Source organism: Onychostoma macrolepis, chromosome 05 (genome assembly GCF_012432095.1).
Source record: "Onychostoma macrolepis isolate SWU-2019 chromosome 05, ASM1243209v1, whole genome shotgun sequence".
In the NCBI taxonomy this organism is placed as follows: Eukaryota; Metazoa; Chordata; class Actinopteri; order Cypriniformes; family Cyprinidae; genus Onychostoma; species Onychostoma macrolepis.
This window is the reverse complement of record NC_081159.1, coordinates 45,289,936-45,312,695: the sequence shown is the minus strand read 5'-3', so window position 1 is coordinate 45,312,695 and position 22,760 is coordinate 45,289,936. Positions and strand designations below refer to the sequence as shown.

At 35.9% G+C, this 22,760-nt stretch overlaps 1 protein-coding gene across 4 annotated transcripts in view; it reads left to right on the top strand.

The window, feature by feature from the left end:
• The window catches only part of dcc (DCC netrin 1 receptor), a 235,065-nt gene that overhangs the window by 149,055 nt on the left and 63,250 nt on the right, over positions 1-22,760 (top strand). For all 4 annotated transcript variants that reach the window (XM_058774658.1, XM_058774657.1, XM_058774656.1 and 1 more), the window contains exons 8-13: positions 6,866-7,022; positions 9,370-9,524; positions 10,842-10,990; positions 11,630-11,768; positions 14,880-14,929; positions 21,273-21,414. In XM_058774658.1, coding sequence (XP_058630641.1) covers positions 6,866-7,022; positions 9,370-9,524; positions 10,842-10,990; positions 11,630-11,768; positions 14,880-14,929; positions 21,273-21,414 — 792 coding nt within the window. The remainder of the gene's footprint in view (positions 1-6,865; positions 7,023-9,369; positions 9,525-10,841; positions 10,991-11,629; positions 11,769-14,879; positions 14,930-21,272; positions 21,415-22,760) is intronic.

Genomic DNA, 22,760 nt, shown 5'->3' with positions numbered 1-22,760 from the left:
TCACTGACAAGCTACACAATATCACATTAATAATTGCAGATGAATCACATTAGATTAAGAACGCGATATTGCGTAGCTTGTCAGTGTAAGTGTTTTTATTGATGCCATTAATGTTTTTGTTAATAGGGCGTATAGCACTAGCCAACTAAATGAATATAACATGGCAAAGATGAATGCACTGGAAGTTAAATGTAAGGGAAATGTTATTTTGGAATTTCTGTGGTCTAATGTGATATTGTTGTTCATGTTCTTGTTCGTGATGAAATTTTATTTTATTTTATCCTTCTAGTTTCAATATGAAAAATAACTTTTATAGTGATTCAATGGATTGCATTTTGAAAAAAAAAAAAGTGTCATGGATTTATTGTATTTTGGGAAAAAAATTGAAATCTGGATTTGAATTTTTAATGTTATTATAACCTAAAGATGGTATGTGAAAGTCTGAAATAGAAAATAGTGGTTTTCATCTTGCCACTTTCTTGGTAAAAAAAAACAAAAAACACATTTTTACTCAAATTAATCAAAATGGATTTATAGTGTTTTGGAACCAAACTCTTCATATATATACAGTATGTCATCAGCTCCAGTAGATGCATGAGGTGTTTCATGTCTCTGATGGTTTGATGGGATTGTAACGTCTGTCACACACTTGAGAAAGTGATCCGTGCTCCAGAGGAAGAGCAGAAGCCCTGACTCTTCTGTATTCATCTTCTGTTATCTGGAGGCGCTCTGAAGTCCAGGAGCGTTCGATCTGAACGATGGATCTCCCGCTCTCTAATGACCGTCCCATTATTAATGGAGCGCCGGCACACCTTTATAAAGCCACAGGCCAGTGTTTGTGCTCGCGCTCGGGACGGAGAAGGAAATATTGTCCATCTCACACTAATGTCCCCGCTCCGTCCGCTTTATAACCAAGAGACAGAAACGCTTCAGAAACCCAGTCTGCGTTTGATGGAATATTTCAGCAGGAAGACGGATGTCCGGGACGGGACGCACTAAATTGGAAAGAGAATAGATTGAGTCTGAGATTGAAAGTGCTGCAGTTTCACCGTACAAAACAAACGAGACGACACTGCGAGTGTCACCTCCAGTTTCACACACACTCACATTATAAACACAGCCTCATGCAGGATTTACTCTCAGACCATTTTGACTCAGAAACCGCTAGTAAATTCCACAACTAATTACAAAGAAACAAGCAATTAACACTTTGAAGTGAACATGAAATGCTGAAATAAAAAGACTGACTCCAATAATCATTTTATTTACAACTTAAAAAATGTTTGTTTATTTATTTGTTATTTTTATTATTTTAACTTTTTTTTTTTTTTTTTCTCAGTTGTGCTGTAAGTGACACTTTCAAGATGTTGCTTGAAATCTATTTTTTGTCTGATATTCCCTTGATCTTGTAGCGGATGGATCCATTACATTCTCAATGCAATAAAAAATAAAAAATTAAGATTGGAAGAGATTAAAGAGGTCATGTCTAAAATAGTATTTTCTTTTAACAGTCCAATATTCTTTATTTTATCTTTGTTATCTTTCCATAAATTAATTTTAGTGTGATAAACATGCCTTTTCACTTTGCGTGTGTGTGTGTGTGTATGTGTGTACCTACTTAACATTAATATTTTGTGGACAAATTTGTACCCAAAAAGTGAGCCAAACCTGACATAATCTCCAAAAACCTCCCTTTGAGGATGTCCTCATTTGTGAAACAGGTTTAAAAATATACTAAATAAAGTTCTGTTTTTGTTTTTAAATTGTAAAAATGCCTGTAGTTTTCTGTGAGGGGTGGGTTTAGGTTTACAGTTGGCTTATATGTGTTTTGTACAGTAGAAAAAAACATTACACCTATAGAATATCCCCATTTAGATAGCTGAGTAAACATGTGTGTGTGTGTGTGTGTGAGACGAAGCAGAGGCCTTCACTCAGATGAATGTAAGCGTGACACACGTTGAACCCCTGAGACGAGTGTGAGCGTCTGCATTGTGTTCATCGGTGTGTGTTGAGCGTCTCGATGGAATCGGGGTCGTGAAGGTCGTTTTTAAGTGGATTCAGTTGAAGCTGCGTTTGATGTTCAGTTTTCAGTCTTACAGTGTTTGAGACGCAGGTCAAGATGAGGTCTGATTTGTACAGCTCACTTCAGATATACAAACACACACTTTATTATTTCATAAAGATCATAGAGCGGAATGATTGACTGTTTACTATACAATTAATCACCAGTGATTCATCTAAACATGCATTTACATTCATCTTCTGACTCTGTCATATCTGTGCATGCTTTAAGGCTGTTTTTAATGAATATTTCCAGATCAGAGTCTAAATATTCAGAAACTATTAAACAGTGATGAGATATAAAGGAAAATAGTTTGGATCTGGAGGCTTTCATCTGATTTAAGATCAATCTAAATAATTTTTAAAATAATTATGCTGCATTAAAACTCCAATGAGCAATTACCATGAGCTCTATAAGCAATTAAAACATTAAAATTAAATTATTTATCACTGCAGTAATAGATTAAACACATGCTTTATTATTTATTAAGGATCATAGAGCAGAATTATTGTTGGCTATTAATGTACAAATAAGCACCAACGATTCATCTAAACATGCATTTGCAAATTCGCACTGATCTTTTGCAATATCTATGTATATTTTATATTTTAAACACTGTTTTTAATCTGTTTTACTATTATTATCTCATCTACTTCTTATAATCATCCCTATATTTGATATTTGAAGGGCAGTTTGAAGTAGTTGTGGGCTTTAAACTAAATATGTTTGGTGATACAATGTGAGTTTGGATCTGAATTTGATTAAATTGCCTTGATGAACTTGTTTTTTTGAATGTTAAAAGCCAGTCTCTGTTTGAGCTTGAGCTGGTTATAGTTCAAGAGAGCTTGAAATGTTGAGTTTGATGAGTGTGTGTGTGTGTGTGTGTGTGTCATCTTCAGTGTTTTCTGTGAGCTTGTGAATGATCTGATGTGTCTGTCAGCTCTCTCCATCTTCATGATGTTTCTCTGCATGTGTCTGTTCTTTCATGCTGGATCTCACCAGATCCAGATCCAGATCCAGATCCAGATCCAGACCAGTTCTGTAATATTCAGGTGAAATGATTTCTGAAGATCATGTGACACTGAATTCTGGAGTGATGATGCTGAAAATTCAGCTTTGATCACAGAAATAAATTACATTTTAACAGACGTTCGGATAGAAAACAGCTGTTTTACATTCTGATAATATTTCACAATTATTACTGCATTTTTGATTAAATAAATGCTGTGCTTTTGAACTTTCTATTAATCACAAATATCCTGATATAATAAAAGGCATCAAATATGAACTGTTTCAACACTGATAATACAACTGGTAAAAAAAAATAAATAAAAATGTTTTAATGTTTATTTAGCAGCAAATCAGCATAATAAAATGACTTCCGAAGATTTTAAATGTGCATTTGTACATTCTCATTCTCAATTCTGAGTGTCTTTATGAATAGCAAATATTGAAATACTGGCTGAAACAGATAAGACATTCATTATTTTCTTGATATGTTTGCTAACCAAAAAAGGTAATAATAAACAACCTGTAATATTGATTTATGCCTGGTAATGAACAAACAAATCTTTAATTTAAATGAAGCAAACCGTGAATGGCGATACATTAGTGCTACATTAAACTCTTTCATTTCACGATATAACGCTCAATTTTCTGTTCATTACGGCTAAATGATATTTTATGTACAGTGGATTTGAAATGATGTGTTATGAAAAGCACATGAATTATACCGAATAGGATCTCACTGAATCGCTCACCGTGTGTGTGAATGAAATACCGCATGCGTGAGGGTCAGTGTAATGATCTGTGATTGTACTAGTAACCTGTGAAGCGGCTCAGTCCATGTTCTCAGAGTTTCACTCCCCACTGTGGTGAAAATCCTCTCTGAAAGGCCTGATGTTCATGTTCACCTCAGAGTGCAGAGTCTTCAGGGAACCTTTGTCTGCTCAGCTGCACAGAATAGTAGTCTCTACCGCGGCTCGCGATTGCATTGACGCACATGCTCCTCAGCAGCTATTGTACTTCGCGGTCAGGAGCTTCAGCTCTAATGTGCTCTGTATTGTCAGGACGAGCATGTGCTCAGAAATGAGCCACTTACACTGAAATACAGCAATGACATTTGGGACGCTTTGACCACCTGTGAGCAGAAGACTAGAAACTAGGACGAGGCGAGATATTTCAAGTTTCATTTATTTATAAAGCACATTTAAAACAACTTGGTTGACCGAAGTGCGTAAGTCAAATTAAAACAGGACATTGAAAACACAAGAATACAAATAGTTTTTTTTTAAAGACTTTTAAGCTCGGACACTGTATTCGCTGTTCTAATAAATAATGGCAGTTTGTTCCATAACTTGGGTCCAGCCAGGGGTGTAAATTGTGCGGGGGACGGGTGGGTCAGGATTAAGAGAATAATTGTGTAAGTAGTAAAACAATATAAACGCAAAAAAGCATTTTAAGTTTGGAAACGTTTTGAGTTCCCCCCTCCCTTGCCTCACAGTGGTTTGATCCACTGCCTGCTTTCCCCCCTTTACTTTACCAACACACACACACACACACACACACACACACACACACACACACACACACATGAGTCCGGTGAAGAGAACAGAGTTCTTCAGTAGTTGTGTGTAAGTAGGCTGGATGAAGTGATTCTTTCTCTTCAATACAGATGATGCTGGATCATTAATAAATTAGTCATAACAAAAATTATGATATCCAATGTATTTTTGTATTTTTAAACAGATTTAATATTTTGGAAGTGAATTCTGGAAGGTGAATATGAATTGTTGAATTTTTAATTATGAAAATGTGTGTGAAATATTTTGAATTTAAATATCCACAGCTTAAATAAACAACTGTGTTAAATTTCAGGACCTAAAAATGCAAGCCCTGGAAATACAAGGCATTAAAATGCAAGCACTGTTAATTGCAATGCATCTTTTTTTTCGATTTGTGGAATTCAGCATGCTTTATGTTTCAAAAACTATTGTCATTATTCTGCTTCCATAGCCAGTGCAGAGAACGTAAAATAAGCGTGATTTGGTCCTGTTTGCGACTACCCGTGAGCAAGCGGGCTGCTGCATTTTGGACCAATTGAAGTCTATGAATAGATGACAGGTAGGCCATGGTACAGTGAATTGCAATAATCAAGCCGTGATGACATAAAAGCATGAATCTCAAAACTTCCTACAGGTTTAACTTTGGCTAATCTTTATAGGTGATAAAAACTGAAACTGACAACAGAATGGATTTGTTTGTTCAGCTTTAAGCCACTATCCAGAATAAAACACAGATCCTTGACATCAAAAGAGCGAAATGGAGTGAAAGACCTCAAGTCAACAGCACTCAGATCAGTTTTCTCCATAGGCCCAAATAGAACAATTTATGTTTTGTCATCATTCAGATGCAGAAAATTATTGGTTAGCCATGTTTTCAATTCTTGGAGACAGGCTATTAACTGATTTATGGCAGACCTGAATATAAAGGCATATATTGTACTTAAACATATCCTATACGTTCAGAATGTATATAAAGTAAGAAAAATGACATTATTGGTAGCTCTTACTGTGTGTATTATCCACCCCCATACAGAGAGACTTTCATCCATCCTGTTAATTCGTTATGGAGAAAAACATTATTTTCTAGTGAAATATCCTGTTTCATTCACAAATCTGTAACATAATGTATAATGCCGGTTAAGAAATTAGTACTATTATTCATTAAGGATGCATTAAATTATTCAAAAGTGACAGTATAGACATGTATAATGTTACAAAATATTTATGTTTCAATAAACACTGTTCTTTTGAACTTTTTATTCATCTGTGAATCCTGAAAATAAAATGTATCACGGTTTCCACAAAATATTGTGCAGCACAACTGTTTTCAACATTGATAATAATCAGAAATGTTTCTTGAGCAGCAAATCAGCATATTAGAATGATTTCTGAAGATCATGTGACTCTGAAGAGTCTTCAGTGAAGACTGGAGTAATGCTGAAAATTCAACTTTGATTTAAGCCTTTATGAGCAGAATAGAATTCTTTCAAAAACATTAAAAACATTTTAATAATGCCAAGTGTTTAACCAGTAGTGTATTAAGCTGATAGTAATGTGGAGTCTTGCGGTTGTTCAGCAGCATGTGTGAGTTTGGCTTCAGTCGAGTGTTTAATCTGAACGTGTGAGGAAACATCGCTTCTGTTTATCACTACAACACCCACTGTGTGTGTGTGTGTGTGTTAACAGTAATTCCCTGGTGAGAGTGTGTGTGTGTTTGAGTGTGAATGTGTCGTGTGAACTGTGAAATCACTATCAACACCCACACACACACACACACACACACACACACACACACACACAGATTCACGGCTCCAGACTGAGATGAATCTAGAGTCCAAATGACAGAATATTCATGTGTATCTCATCCTGGTCTGGATCTGATGCTGTTGTGGTCTGTCTGTGATCTCACCGAACGCTCGCTGTCATCTCGGCTGCTCTTCTGTGTGTGTGTTGATGCTCTGTGTTTTACTGCTGCCTGATCTCTGATGCTGTGATCTTCCTTATCGCTCTCTTTTCTTTTCTTCCTGATGTCTTCTGTTTGTGTGTGTTTTCTTTCCTTATCTTCTCATTCCATCGCTCACGCTCCTCTTGTTCTGTTGTGTTGCCCCTCCCCCTCACATGCCCCGCCCCTCCCTCCCTCTTGCCCCACCCTCCCCGGTCACAGAGGCCACGCCCCCCACCCCGCCCCCCCAGCTGCCCCGCACTTCCTCTTTGACTTACTCCTCTCCTCCCCCACCAGTGACCCCGAGCTCAGGCGTCCTCCCTTCCGCTCCTTGTGATGTGGCCCCTGTCCTCGTGTCCAGCCGCTTCGTGCGCCTCGGCTGGCGGCCCCCGGAGGAACCGCGCGGAACCGTCCTGACCTACAGCGTCTTCTTCTCCGAGGAGGGAATCAACAGGTATGTGTTCACCTGCGGCCGAAATAATATCCACCAATAATGTCATGTTTCAATCAATCACATCCTAATCCATCCCACATTATGAATATTCATTGGTAAACGCATAGAAACATGTTTAGTATGATTGAATTGTTGTCTGTCTCAGTCCGTCTTACTTTATAATAACGTTCTTTATGCTGACATTAGTTTACTGCATTACATGAGCTAACAATGAACAATATGTCAACAGTAGTGGTTCTTTTTGATTTAAAATAATATATTAATTGATAAAAAAATGTATATTTTAATATATTATTAACAGTATATTGTTTTTTTGTTTCACTTATGTGTGTGTATAAGACTCTAAAATAATACATTAATTAATACAAAATAATATATTAATTAATATAAATAATATATTAATTTTAATATATTATTAACAGTGCTGTTTTTATATTTAGATGAAAAATAATACATTAATTAATAAATATATATATATATATATATATATATATATATATATATATATATAAATTTTAATATTTATATTTTTAATTAGACCTATATATTGAAAGAGAGCGTCTCAGTTACGAACGTAACCCTCGTTCCCTGATGGAGGGAATGAAGACATTATGCCGTGATGACATTAGGGCTTTACTCGGGAGCCCCAATCATCTCTGATTAAGAGAAAACCAAGCTGTCTCTAAAGCATGCAGTGCCATCTGCTGTTTAAAACTAAGCTCAGAATCGACTCAAGAAAGAATCGTGATGCATTCGGAAAATCTCAGAATCGTTGCGGAATCATTTCTCGATTCGCGATGCATCGATTTATTTTCCCAGCCCTACTGTAGGTACTGTGTTTCCCGAACACGATCGCATCTCCGTCGTGTGAACCACATTAATTCATTGTTCACGAGTTCACACTTACATATAATAAATAGAATAAAGTTTATGCGTATTTGGTGTGCTGTCCGAGGGGAGGGCTCCGAGCTCGGAACTTTGGCCCGAACCAAGAGTACCCCCCCTACAGGTTAGGACAGGAATAGATGTAAGTGCGGAGAAGGGGTGGCGGAGGGATGCTGGAGAACTGTCAAGGAACAGAGGTGAGTCAGCTGTGTATATATATACACACCTCTTATCTTGTTAATTGGGTTGATTACTGATTGTGCTCCTCTCATGTTAATGAGGTTAATTATCTGAACGTGCTCCTCCCAAACTTTGCTAATAAAATATAATTTAATGACGTCACACACATGTGGTGGAGTTAACTGCTATTTAACTGATTGGAGATCTCTAAGATGCAGCTGTATTGAACATGGCGTCTGATGACTAATTTACTATTTTTTGTTCCCTGCCATTTTTCTTTATTTGATGTTTGGTTCATTGATGTTTGGTTCCCTCTTACGTCATACTCCGGGGTTCCTTGCGCGTGGCACTCTTCAAAAACAGCACTTATTGAGGATGCAATAAAATATATGGATTAAAATGCATTTATATTTAGATAAAATGGAATTAATAGATTGTACTGCATTAACTATGAGAAGCTATGCTTCTAACCACAGGCCGAGAGCTGTAGTTCCAACCACGTCTGTTTGCGACACTGTTTGTGAATGTTCGTTTGAACTATGGTTTCAGGAAACACCGACACTATGTTGGTAACGACAGAATTTGCGACCATATTTGGCTAATGATGTTTTTGGGAAACACACCCTTGGTTGAGCCAGAGATGACACAAAAATCTGATGAGTGGATGCACTGTTGCCTATTTATACCCGTGTGCACCAGGACTGGCTCGGCATGCAAAATCCACTGGCCAGATGACTGAGTAAACCCCTAATGTCATCACGACATAACTCATAGTGACCGACAGATAGGGAACCACTGATCTACTGCATGATGTTAAAATGAAAAGTTATATCTGTTAACATTACTCAGTGCATTGTGAGCTGATATGAACAATTATGTTTTATTAACTAACATTAACAAAGATTAATAAATTATATTTAAAAAATATACATGCCTTGTTGTTTCATGCTGGTAAATGCATGATCTAATACTAAAAATGAGACCTTGTTGTAATGTGTTAAATGCTAACTTTATTTACTGCATTAGTAACATAAATGCTTGTGTACAATGTTTATTTTTCATGTTTAGTGTTCATTTATAACATTTAGACTCAAACAGTAAAGCAGTGTTGAGAGCATTATTCTCTCACTGATAAATGAAAAGATGATCAAATTGGCCAACATATGAGCAAAGTGTGTTTACTAATGCATTCATGTTAGAGTGTAGATCTGATTGTGTCACTGATTGATCATGTTATTTGACTGACTGTGTGTGTGTGTGTGTGTGTGTGTGTGTGTGTCAGGGAGCGCAGCGTGAACGTGACGGAGGCCGAGAGTCTGCAGCTGACGGTCAGTAATCTCAGACCCGAGGCCACTTACTCCTTCAGGGTGGTGGCGTATAACGAGCAGGGGCCCGGAGAGAGCTCAGAGGCCATCCGACTGTCCACGCAACCCGAGCGTAAGAGACCCGCTGAACTCAAAATACACACCATAACATGTACTGTACTGAAGACATCACAGCCACTCTGAGTGTGTTTGCTGATTGTGATGATGCTGCAGATCTCTGTAAATGTCAGCAGTCCTGTGCAGATGTTTGAAACATCCCATAATGCTCTGTTTCCTCCTGGAAACACACAGAGGAGCAGAGTGAAAGATTGCATTATATTATCACACACACACACACACACTCGAGCTCTTTAACCTTTCTAATGGAGAGTGTGTGCTGTGATTGAGCCGTCTGACCTTTCCTGTCCAGATTGCAGCTCTTTCTCACAAACACACTTCAGATCTGAAATAGAGCTCATCTGCATACACACCATTTATCTGTTATCTGTTATCTCACAGCGCTGACACTCATCTTAGATGTTCCTGTATCTGAAACAGGGCTATTATCCTGAACTGAAAACATAAAAAATCACTACTCATCACAAAAACAAAAAATAAACAATAAAGTAAAAAAAAAAATATTTAAAAAGAAAAAAAAAAAATTATTTTATTTCAGCTACATGTCAACATTTCTTGTTTTCATTTAGTTTAAGTTGACGTTCTAAAATAACTAAAACTAAATGAAAAGCTGAAACTAAAAAATAGTATAGGCATATCTGAAAAAAAAGAAATATAAAATAAAACTCCAACAAACAAAAAAATAAAATAAAACTTTTTATAGTAGTTTCAAAAATTAAATTAGTTTGATTAGTTTAAATAAGCTTTTATTTTTATTTTTTTTCTGTTTTTAATTTCAGTTTATTTTTATTATTTTTTGTCTATATAGTTTTTTCGGTAATGCTTTATTTTAAGGTGTCCTTGTGTTACACGTTACATGTACTTACTATTATAATAACAATAAATTATGCATAATTACATGCAAGTAAATCAAAGCCAAATCCTAACCCTAACACCATAGTAAGTACATGTAGTTAATTAATATTACTCGGTACTTAAATGTATAATTACACTGTAACAATGACACATTAAAATAAAGTGTAACCGTTTTTCCCCCAAGTTAGTTTGTTTTTAAGTACAAAAGGTGTTAACTGTAACAAAGAATAGATAAACACACCCATACCAATATCAGCAAAATCCAACAAAAATAAAGCCAAATATAAATAAAATCTCACTCAAAATATTGAAAAAAACAACAACAAAAACAGCCATATCAGCAAATCAAACAACACTTTTGCATTACATTCAAAGCCATGAAGAGGCAGTGTTTCTCGTCTGCTGATGTGTTTCTGTGTTTCTCATCTGTTCAATCCTGATGTGATTGTTGGTGTAGTTCTGGTTCCTGGTCCAGTGGAGAACCTGCGGGCAGAAGCTACGTCTCCAACCTCCATCCAAGCGTCCTGGGATCCTCCGTCCCACGCCAGCGGCCCCATCCAGAGCTACAGACTGCTCTGGACCGAGACGTCCAGCGGAAAAGAGCAGGTCAGAGTCCACCTGACTAACAAACACTGAACAACTGAAACAATCTGAACTCATTGATACACACACTGCTGGCCAAAATCATTACAACACTAGTATCTTCAGCAGCTGAAAATAGTTTAAAGTCAGTTATAAAGCATCTTTTGTGTTTAAAGCAGGTTTTGTCCTCGCTGCACTCGAGCAGAGTTTCTCAGGAGCTTCGCAGGAGGTTTCTTGAAGCAGAGACACAGTTCTTCTGGATTTAGTCTCAGTTTGTTCTGGTTCTTCACGTCACTGCAGACAGATGATGATGATCAGATCAGACAAATCTCTCTGGATTATTACAATTAATGGCTAAATGAATGTTTGGAAATGTAAACTGATATTTCCTCCCGACACACTCCAGCAGAAGATAGAAATAACTGACTTCAAACCACTTTCAGCTGCTGAAGATACTAGTGTAGTAATGATTTTGGCCAGCGCTGTGTATAAACCTGATAATTATATCTTTAAAATGTCAGTTTAATCGTATTATCACAGAAGTCTGACTTGTTTAATTCTCACATTAGAAAAGATAGAATTAGAAATGATTACGATACATTATTACAGAAGCGTAATGAGAAGATGTGTTCTGACCGGTGCTTGTTTCTCTCTGTTGGTCAGAACGTGGAGGTGGTGGGTCAGAGCTACAGGATGGAGGGACTGAAGAAGTTCACAGAGTATTCGCTGCGAGTGCTGGCGGTCAATCGACACGGGCCTGGCCTCTCCGACACAGACACGCTCATCACCACGCTCTCAGACGGTAAGACCAGTCCAGCAGCTCAGCTCAGGAAGACTGTATTTATGAGTCAAACGCACGTGAACGACAGCACAAAACCATCATTTTGAGTGAGAAACTCTGGATTCATGAGGTTCATGTCAGTGAGAAAACTTTTCAGACGTCGTATTGATGCAGCGTCTGTATTGATGGTAAATTTGTTGAAATTAATTAAAACTAGTTAATTTACAGCACCTTCATAATTTCAATAAAACACAAAAAAGCAAAAACACCTGATGCACATTCTTTAGTCATCATTTTGTAGATGATGTAAATCTTTTTTGGTCAAAGTTTTAGTAATTTTATTGTGTTTTTGTTTTGTTTTTTATGTCTATATAGTTTTTGGTCATTTTTATTTAAGTTTTAGTTTATTTTAGTAGTACCCCAGGTTAAAATTTTTTTAATATATTTCCCATTTGCATTTTAATTTCAGTTTTAATAAGTTTTTTTTTTTTTTTTTTTTTATATATAATTTTTAATTTTGTAATTTTAGTTTAGTTATTCAAGTTTCAGTTTTAGTTAAGCATAATAACCCTGGCTGAAATAAAGTTTATTTGATTTTTTTTATGTTTTATTATATTTCAGTTAACATTTATTCTAATGGATTTTCTAATGGTTTGTTCCTTCAGCACTGAAACACATATTCCAGTCTCTAACAAACCCATGATTCACGGCTGCGATCGGGTCACGGCGTTCAGATGTTTCCATAAGCCATCCAGTTAATCACACACTAATGACGGCTTTGATGTGGCAGTAATATTCAGGCCGTCACATCTGAAGCGTCAATCAATTTCACGGCGTGTCACTCAACTCTGACAGTCTGACAGGAGACGTTTGAGACACGTTTGATTTGTTTGCAGCTTCACTGCGTTTGCATTCAAGAAGCAGCCGGGATCTTCCCTCGAATTCAATTAGAGTCCCTGGAGAAAGAGAGAGAGAACACACACACACACACACACACACACACACACGCCGTCCTGATCAGAAAATGAATATATTTATTCATAGTCGCCATCTTGGCTCAATTTGTCACAATGTATTCTGGTATTGCTGCATTAGATTTGTCCTGGAGAAGCTGTGTGCACTTTCATTTTGAATAAAAAATTTAATAAAAATAAAAATATATATTTTTAAAATGAATAAAATAAAATATTTTAATTAATAAAATAAAAAAAATTATATAAAATAAAATTTCTGTCCTGATCTGTGCATCGTCTGAATACGCTGGAGCTGATGTAGCTTGAGTTTTCTGATGTTAAAGTCGAATGCTGTCCGTCCGTTCATCCCTCGCCGATTCTCTGTAGCCTGAAGGCAAACTGTTTTAGCAACAGCTCAATGCCGCAGCGGTGTTTGAATGCTAAAGCGGGTTATATTTCCCAGCAGCCCTTCTCATTAGCTGTATAACATCAAGCTATTGATTTATGTGTTAACCTCAGGATTATGTTTGCAGTAATTCTCAAAGATTCAATCACTGGCTCTTATCAGTATCACCCAGCTTGAATGGAGCCTGTCGATGTCGCACTGTAGATTTAGATGTGTTATGGAACACAGAGATGTGCATGTGCATTCTTTTTATTATTTTATTTTATTTTATTTTATTTTATTTTATTTTAGTATTTAGGAGATGTTTTTATCTAAAGTAAATACACTAAAATCTAGAATTATATTACATTATATTATATTATATTATATTATATTATATATTATATTATATTATATTATATTATATTATATTATATTATATTATATTATTTTATTTTATTTTATTTTATTTTATTTTATAAGCCTGAAGTAATATTTAAATTAATTTTGTGAATTTCTCTCCATTATGTAATGTAAAAGCCTGCAATGCTGAAATCAGCACCAGTCGTTAAAAATCCCATCAGTGGAGCACTGGTTTATAGCTGATGTGAAATGGGGAGGTGCAGCACGTGGCTCTTTAAGAGAGACAGCGAGACGAGCGCGAGCTTCTTAACATGCTGCTCAGACCTGCTGCATTCTCCCACTCGTTCCAATCCATTCCCATCATGCACTCCTCTGATTCTTTGTCTCATATTGGCGTGATTTTCTCCAGATGTCTGTGCGAGCAGCTTAACCCGCGCGTGTCTTTCTCTCATTGGCCGCAGTGTCTCTTTGCATTAGCTTCAGCGCGGCTCTAAGAGGCTGCGGGAATTTATTGCGTGTCAGCTTCCATTAGAGACACGCGGCAGAATGATTCAAATGAGCCGCTGCTGCTCTTTCCCCATTTCTCTGCTTAATTAAAGGCCCTCGTGTCACGCTAATGAAATTGTGTGATGGCATTCAACACGCACACGCTCTCACTCAATCACATACACACGCATACATACACACATATGCATGAACACACACTCATATCCATGCACACACATGCATGCACACACTCACGCACACACATACTGTATGCATGCACACACACACACACACACTCACGCACACACATACTGTATGCATGCACACACACACACACACTCATATGCATGCACACACACACTCATATGCATGCACACACACACTCATATGCATGCACACTCTCACTCATATGCATGCACACACTCACACACACACACACACAGACCCGCACACACACACTCATATGAATGCATACACACGCATATCCATGCACACACACACTCACACACATGAATATAAATGTATACATACACGCACACGCACACACACCCACAAACACCCATATGTATGCGCACACACACACTTGCATATACAAGCACACACACACCATATGTGCACATGCATGCACACACACTCAAACACACACACAGTCTTTAGGTTAATCATTAATGTCTCCAAACTATTAGTCCAAACTCATGCAGTGAGTCCTCAGATAACCTCCTGACCTGCAGAGCGTCTCAGATACGGCCTGTTTATCTGAAGCCTCATTTACAGATTGATTGTGTTCCTCTGATGGAAGAACATCCGTCTGCTTCTGTCCTGCTGGAGAGAGATAGATTCACTAACTTAACTAAACCGGTTAACTGTCTCCAGGGCCATTAGGTGACCCGTGGGGTGCATTAGTGTTGATCCTGATGACTGTGGTGTGTGTTTGTGTGTCCGCAGTGCCCAGCGCTCCACCGCAGAACATCTCACTGGAGGTCGTCTACTCACGGGTGAGTTATGATTCAACAGCATTCACTCAGTATTCATTATGCTGCAAAACACAAGAGGTGACTGTCATGTGCTCAAACGAGTCTGACGTGTTTTCCTGAGCCTTGATTTGAGCTATGTATGGTTGGGTTGAACATGTGTGTGTTATGAAGAGCACTCAGCAGGGCTTTATTCATTATTCATTCACATTAGTGTGTGTTTGTTTATATCAGTCAAGCTCTGATAAACCAACACTGGAGCAGTCAAACACACATTATACAGATGATATGCAGAGATCCGAGTCAGTCTGAACTGTAGACGTTTGGATTGAATTCACTGGATTGATTGACTATTGATTGATACATTTTGGGTTGTTTTCTAAGAATTTATCTCTGTCATGCCAAGAAATTATCTCGATATTTTATGTTTTATATTATCAATTCAACTATTATATATTTGTATTTTTTATTATATAATTGCATTATTTTTTTTATGTAAATACTATTATATACAGTACTAGTGTTTATATTAGATATATTCAATAATAATCTATTTATTTATTAATATATTTTGAATTAGCTTATTTTCTTATTCTCAGTTTATTCAAGTTTTAGTAATTATATTATTTGATTTTTACAGACAGATTTTTACTGTAAATTTTGTCATTTACAGACATTTATTTAATTCAGTTTTATTCAATTCAATGTAATATAATTCAATTTTAGTACTTCTGCTTAAACATATTTTTCTCACCCAGTTGCAACATTTCAAATTTTCATTTTTATAACAAGTAAATAAATAAATACATAAATTCTTAATATATTATTATATTCTGGTATTTATTAATATTTTGATTTAGCTATTATTGTCATATTATGTTTAGATTTTAATTTTAGTTAGTTTTAGTAATTTGATTTTTTGTCATTTTAATTATTTTTATTATTGTTTTTTTTTTTAACTACATTTCTATTTAGATTTTTTTTTTTAGTAGTAATTTTAGTACTTCTACTTAAACTTATTGTGTTCAGTCAGTTGCCAATGCAATATATCTAGTGTTCGTTTTAGAAATTTTCATCTAATATTTATATTTGATTGTATTTGGCTTCATTTCATTTAATGATGACAATTGTTAATAGTTGTACTTTTATCACTGGGAAGCTGCTTTGAAACAATCAGAGTTGTATAAAGAGCTATAGAATAAAGGTGACTTGGCCGGTGTTGGTTAGCAGTGTGTATCCAGTGCAGGTGTAGCTTGTCATTGGTCTTCTCTGGATAACGTCTGTGTGTGTGTGTGTGTGTGTGTGTGTGTGTCCTCCAGTCGTCACACTGTAATGAGCTGCTTTGTCTGAGCGGCCTGATAACGGATTGTTTATGAGAGGAAATTGGGTTCCATTGTGTGCCGCTGCGCTTCTGCCCATCCAAAGACCAACAAAAGAGCCCAGAATGCATTCTGTCCGTCTGACGCTCTGCAGAATGATGATTGTGACATTAGATTGAGCAGCAGCCCGTCTCTATCACACATCAGCTCAGCTCACGGCTGTTAAATCATCAACAGTGTGTTTAGACAGTGAGCACTGGGAATCCATCTTTAAAAATGATCTGGCGTTTTACTGAGTATTGCGTGGGATGTGCCACCCTGACGCTAATGATTCTCTCTGATATTCTTAAGAATTAAATATGAACACAATGGCAAGTTCAGTCCAAATTCACAACAATATTTCACCAAACTTGCTCTTTTCTAGCCGGCAGAGGCACAGCGATGCATCATGTTCAGCAGGGTCATTTTCAGACGCAAACATTTTCATTTTTCACTGGGAAATTAAACTGTCTATTTGTGCATCATTTGCTGTGCTGCTAGTGGTTATTAATGGCAGAATCAGACGAATGGCCTCTATAAAGGAATACAGCCGGCGAGAGGGCAGGTCAGAGAGCGACGGCACGCTTTATCTGAGTCCACACCAGCAACAGTGACAGCATCTTAAATATTTATCGATTTTATGAGTCGTTAACTTGCTTTTCTTTCCATTAGGATTCAATCGAGAGGCTCGTTTCGTCTGATGAATCAGAGTGATGTGGAATATAAAGTTGAGCTGTTTACCCTGCAGATTAATTATGCGCTTCACAACAGACGAGAGAATGTGGATGACAGTCTAAAAGAATACGACAATAAAAAGAGCTGACTTCATTATATTTATTATTAAAAGACCTTTTTATTTTTAATATTAATGTTTGTTGGTGAAATATAAAAACTATGTATGTATGTGTGTGCATACTGTGTATATATATATATATATATATATATGTACGTATATACACACATACAGTACACATATACAGTGTGTGTGTACTATATACAAAAAAAAAATCAGAATTGTGAGATACAGTCAGAATTATGATAAAAACTCAACTCTAAAAATAAAAACAACTCTAAGAAAAATCATCAGACATGAACTTGCAATTCCAAGAAAAAATGTCAGAATTTTGATATAAAGTCAGAATTGCAAGATATTGTAATATAAACTTGCAATTCTAACACAAATGTCAGAATTGCAATACAAACTTGCAATTCCAAAAAAAAAAAAAAGATAGGATTGCAATATATGAAGTCAGAATTGCGATATAAACTTACAGTTCTAAGAAAACCCATCAGAATTGCGAGATGTAAACTGTGAATTGTTATACAAACTTGCAATTCTAAAAAAAAAAAAATGACAGAACTGCGATATATGAAGTCAGAATCGCAATATAAAGTCGCAATTTTGAGAAAATACGTCAGAATTGTGAGAGACTGTATTAGAATTGCAATACAAACTCGAAATTATACAAAAAATAACTGAGATGTAAACTTTTTCCAATTTTGAGAAAAACAAGTCAGAATAGCGAGATAAAAAGTCGTTTATTAATATTTTGATATTATTCTTCTGCCTGGCTCACGTCTCACGGCTGCGGATCATTTTAATGCGGTTTCTCCAGTGGTTTTGTATAGTGATGCTGTAGCGTACGGTCACACGGCTGACGGCTGCTGTCGCACTAACGAGGAATCCTGTGAAACGAGTGCTTTCTGATGTTCTGAGCTCTTAATAGCTCCTCCACTCTTCATCTGTCTGGATTTGATCAGGACAGACGTCATATTTCATATTTCATCTGATGTGAATCAGGTAGATGTGTGTCTGTAGATCAGTCGTTTGACCTTCAACATGAAGGACATGAGGGTCAGAAACATGAAAAAATATGTTGTTATTTATAATTAAGGTTATTTTATTATTATTTATATACTACTTTAGTATTTATTAAGGTTTTAAATTAGCTTTTATTTTTAGATGTTCATTTTTTAAATTTAAATAATTTTCTTATGTTAGTAATTTTGTTTTAAGCTTTTGTCATTTTTATTCGTTTTTGGTTCTTTATAACTTTAATTACATTTTATTTCCATTTTTAGTTTTAGTTAATTTTAGTACTTTAGTTCTTTGACTATTTTTTTTTTTTTTTTGTGATGTCTTTTGTCATTTTTATTAATTCATTTTTTAAATATTTCGGTAACACTTTACAATAAGGTTCATTAGTTAACTACATTAGTTAACATTAACTAATAATAAACTGCACTTATACAGCGTTTATTAATCTTTGTTAATGTTAATTTCAACATTTACTAATACATTATTAAAATCTTGTTAACATTAGTTAATGCACTGTGAACTAACATGAACTAACAATGAACATCTGTATTTTTATTAACTAACGTTAGCGAAGATTAGTAAATACAGTAACAAATGTATTGCTCATGGTTAGTTCATGTTAGTTAATACATTAACTAATGTTTAACTAATGAACCTTATTGTAAAGTGTTACCAATATTTCTATATAACTTGAATTATTTTATTCTAGTTTTAATAATTGTAGTACTTTACCTTGTTCTATTTCAGTTAGTTGCAAAAACAACGGTTCTTATTTTTAAGTTTTTCATCTAATATTTGGATTTTATTTTATTTCAGCTTTATTTATTTTATTAATTTTATATTGTGTTTTTGTCATTTTTATTACTTTTTTATTTCCATTTAGCTTTAATAACTTTTTATTTTAGTTGTAATAATTTTGTACTTCAATTTATTTTATTTCAGCTAGTTGCCAAGCTTTTCATCTATTATTTATGTTTTATTTTATTCTAGTTCAACTTTATTTCTATTACCAAAAAATAGTTTTCGTTAAGAATAACACCACTGACGTGCAAACACAGCTGTAAATGCATTTCTAACACTCGCTCAGTGAGATTCTCTCCAAACTGTTGCTCCTTTAGAAATGTAAAAGAGAAGCTGATGATATAAAACACACTTGCATTGATTGCCCTGATCATCTGCACTCAGAGTGCAATGCTGATGACAAACTACAGTATATGTCTGCCACCCATTAATTTCAGATTTATAGAACTGCATTAACCCATGAAAACACACACACACAGATTCATGCAGCAACACATTGTTCTGAGTTGATTCTCGCTGTTCAACACGGGATAATTAACACCATGATGGGGCCAAAATGACAATCCTGAACCACTGCCATAATCACACACACACACACACGAGCTGTAATCAATTAAGATTACTCTCCAAACCCCGGAACGAGTGCCAGTGAATGTTAATGAATGCAGCGTGTGCCGAACAGGAGCGGAGGAGCGCCGCTGGCCGCAGGATTGGCCGGTCTGAAGCGGGATGGACGTGTCACGTTGGCAGCGGTGTGCTGTGAATTTTAATTGCTTTATTTGCATGTTAACGGGCAGATGGCACAAGCGCAGACTCACGATGCCACTGAGCGTATGATGGCATTCCTGCGCCATGCAGTTTATATCTGTTTCAGGGCCGTTTGTGAAGGTTAATGAATCTGTGTTTGGGAGTTTGGATGCTTTGGAGAGTGAGAGAGAGAGAGAGAGAGAGAGAGAGAGCAGTACTAGTTCTGGTAAAGGGTGAGTTGACCTGCTGATGTTTCTCATCTGTAAGTTATGCTCATACTAAAGACCCTGTCAAATCAATGCATTTCTTCCTCTGCTTTACTGAACAATTAAATGCTTTTCCCTGCATAATTAATAAGCATCCATGCAGAATACTGATGGATGAAAAGGTCTGAACGGTAATAAAAATAAGCGGAAGCAGCAGCAATTAACATGTTTTTTTGTTTTTTTTTGGAAAGAAATTAATACTTTTATTCATCAAGGATGCACTGAAAATATCAAAAAATTACAGTAAAGTCATGTATAATGTTACAAAATATTTATGTTTCAAATAAATGCTGTTCTTTTGAACTTTTGAAGGGTTATTGAAAATAACTAAAACCATAAAAAACATTTAAAAATGTTTTTATTGCTTGAAATAAATTAAACTTAAATAAAATGAAAATAAACAAATAAAATAAAACAAATCATGCAAAATGATACAATCTTGCAAATAAATACTAAATTACTTAAAATTTATTTGTGTGTGTGTGTGTGTGTGTGTGTGTGTGTTACAGTGGACCACAAAACCAGTCATAAGGGTCAATTTTTAGAATTTTAGATTTAGAGGACAATATTTGGCTGAGATATACAACTATTTGTAAATCTGGAATCTGAGGGTGCAAAAAAAAAATCTAAATATTGAGAAAATCACCTTTAAAGTTGTCCAAATGAAGTTCTTAGCAATGCATATTACTAATCAAAAATGAAGTTTTGATATATTTACGGTAGGAAATTTACAAAATATCTTCATGGAACATGATCTTTACTTAATATCCTAATGATTTTTGGCATAAAAGAAAAATGTATAATTTTGACCCATACAATGTATTGTTGGCTATTGCTACAAATATACCTGTGCTGCTTATGACTGCTTCTGTGCTCCAGGGTCACATGTTAATTTGATACATTTATTTGAATATTATAAATGGCTTTATTGCCACATTTGATCAATTTATTGCATCTTTTCTGAATGAAAGTGTTAATTTCTTTCTTTTCATCTTTTATTCTATCTAATGCTGCACAGGTTCCACAAAAAAATATTGTGCAGCACAACTGTCTTCAACATTGCTAATAATCAAAAATGTTTGTTGAGCAGCAAATCAGCATATTAGAATGATTTCTGAAGATCATGTGACACTGAAGACTGGAGTAATCAGCTGTTTTACATTCTAATAATATTTCACAATTTCTATTGCGTTTTCGATCAAATACTGCTGTCTTGGTGAGCAAAAAGGACTTCAATAATATTTAAAAACTAAAACTTTAAAAACTGTTGGGTCACGTGTTTATTTGTAATTTTGCATCAACAGATATTCCACACACTCTAGCTGATAAACTGATGTTTGGATGATCTCAGTGTTTGTTTCTCGTCTGTGTCTCAGAGCATTAAGGTGAGCTGGCAGCCGCCGCCTGCAAACACGCAGAACGGATTCATCACCGGATACAAGATTCGCCATCGCAAAACGGGCCGGCGGGGGGAGCAGGAGGCCATCGAACCCAACAACCTCTGGTACCTGTTCACCGGTGAGTCCGCCACATGCATCTGAATCAAGACCGTAGCCATGTCTTGAACATTGGGGGGGACTACACATCACACGTTTAATCACAATTCTATATAAATTGTCATTAACGATAAGGACAGACAGCAGCAGCTAAATTAGTCTGCTGTCCCTTTAAAACTGAATGCACAGATTCAATATACTGATACACGCATCTGATACTCTCATTTTTATTAATTGACAAAAATATCAATAGATTTTTGTCATTGTTCTTGTCATTCAAAAAAGGTTTTTATTTAGTTATTGTCTCGTTTTTTGTCTGTGAAAAAATGTTGACGAAAACCATGACGGAAATTATTCATCAGTGAAATTATCACTGTTCAATACTGAATCATTGCATTATATTTCTCAGCAGTAACTAAAGTAACTAAGTAAACTAAGTAACTAAACTCACAGCTTCATTGTTTGTAGAGAGAGATGCACATATGCAGGTATTTAATCTCTCTCTCAAGAGGCCATATTTCTAGCGTAAAACAGTTGACCACATGATTTGCGACTTCTGTCTTGCCTCGCTCTCTTTCAGTGTTAAACTGACGCTTTGTTTGCGCTGGTATTCGCGCTCTGCTTCTGTGAACAGTAAACCCCGCCTACTTTGATTTGATTGGCCATCTCAATTATTTTCACATTGAGGAGCGCTGTTAAGCCCCATTCACACCAAGAACGATAACTATAAAGATAACTATAAATATATAGATATTAGCGTCCACACCAGTTTCTCAAGCTCATTATAGCAGGATGGATTCTGATTGGGTGTCAATGTTTGTATCGTTCACCACCTGGAAAAAAATCGTTCTGAAAGTGATTCCAACGATATACAGTAGTTTCTCTGTTCCGTTATCGTTATAGCTGCTATTCTTTAATATTGAGAACTATATCTTTATCGCTATCTTTATAGTTATCATCCTTGGTGTGAACAGGCCTTAAGTCTGCAGAGGAAGACTGTCATCCTAAAAAGAGCGCTGCTTTCGGCCCTTTCTAATTATTTATTAATGTCTATGGTGGTTACAGCCCTGATCTGAATGGAAGAACAGATTCCCGTGTTTCTCATGCGATGCACTCCTCCGCTGCACGCTTTGTTTCTTTAATGCCGGATTCTATGCATGCTAAAGAAGTCGACGCATCACGCCGGATTTGTCGTCCTCTGGGGCTTCGGGAGCGTAGATGTGTGTTTGTTTGAATAGGATTTCTGAATTTATTGGAAAATCATATTCATTTCCATTATTCCCTTGATGGATATCTTGCTAAGTTGCTATTTCCGAAGGGATTCATTTCACAGTGTCGTTGGAGTGTGTTATGCTAATTCCCCACACT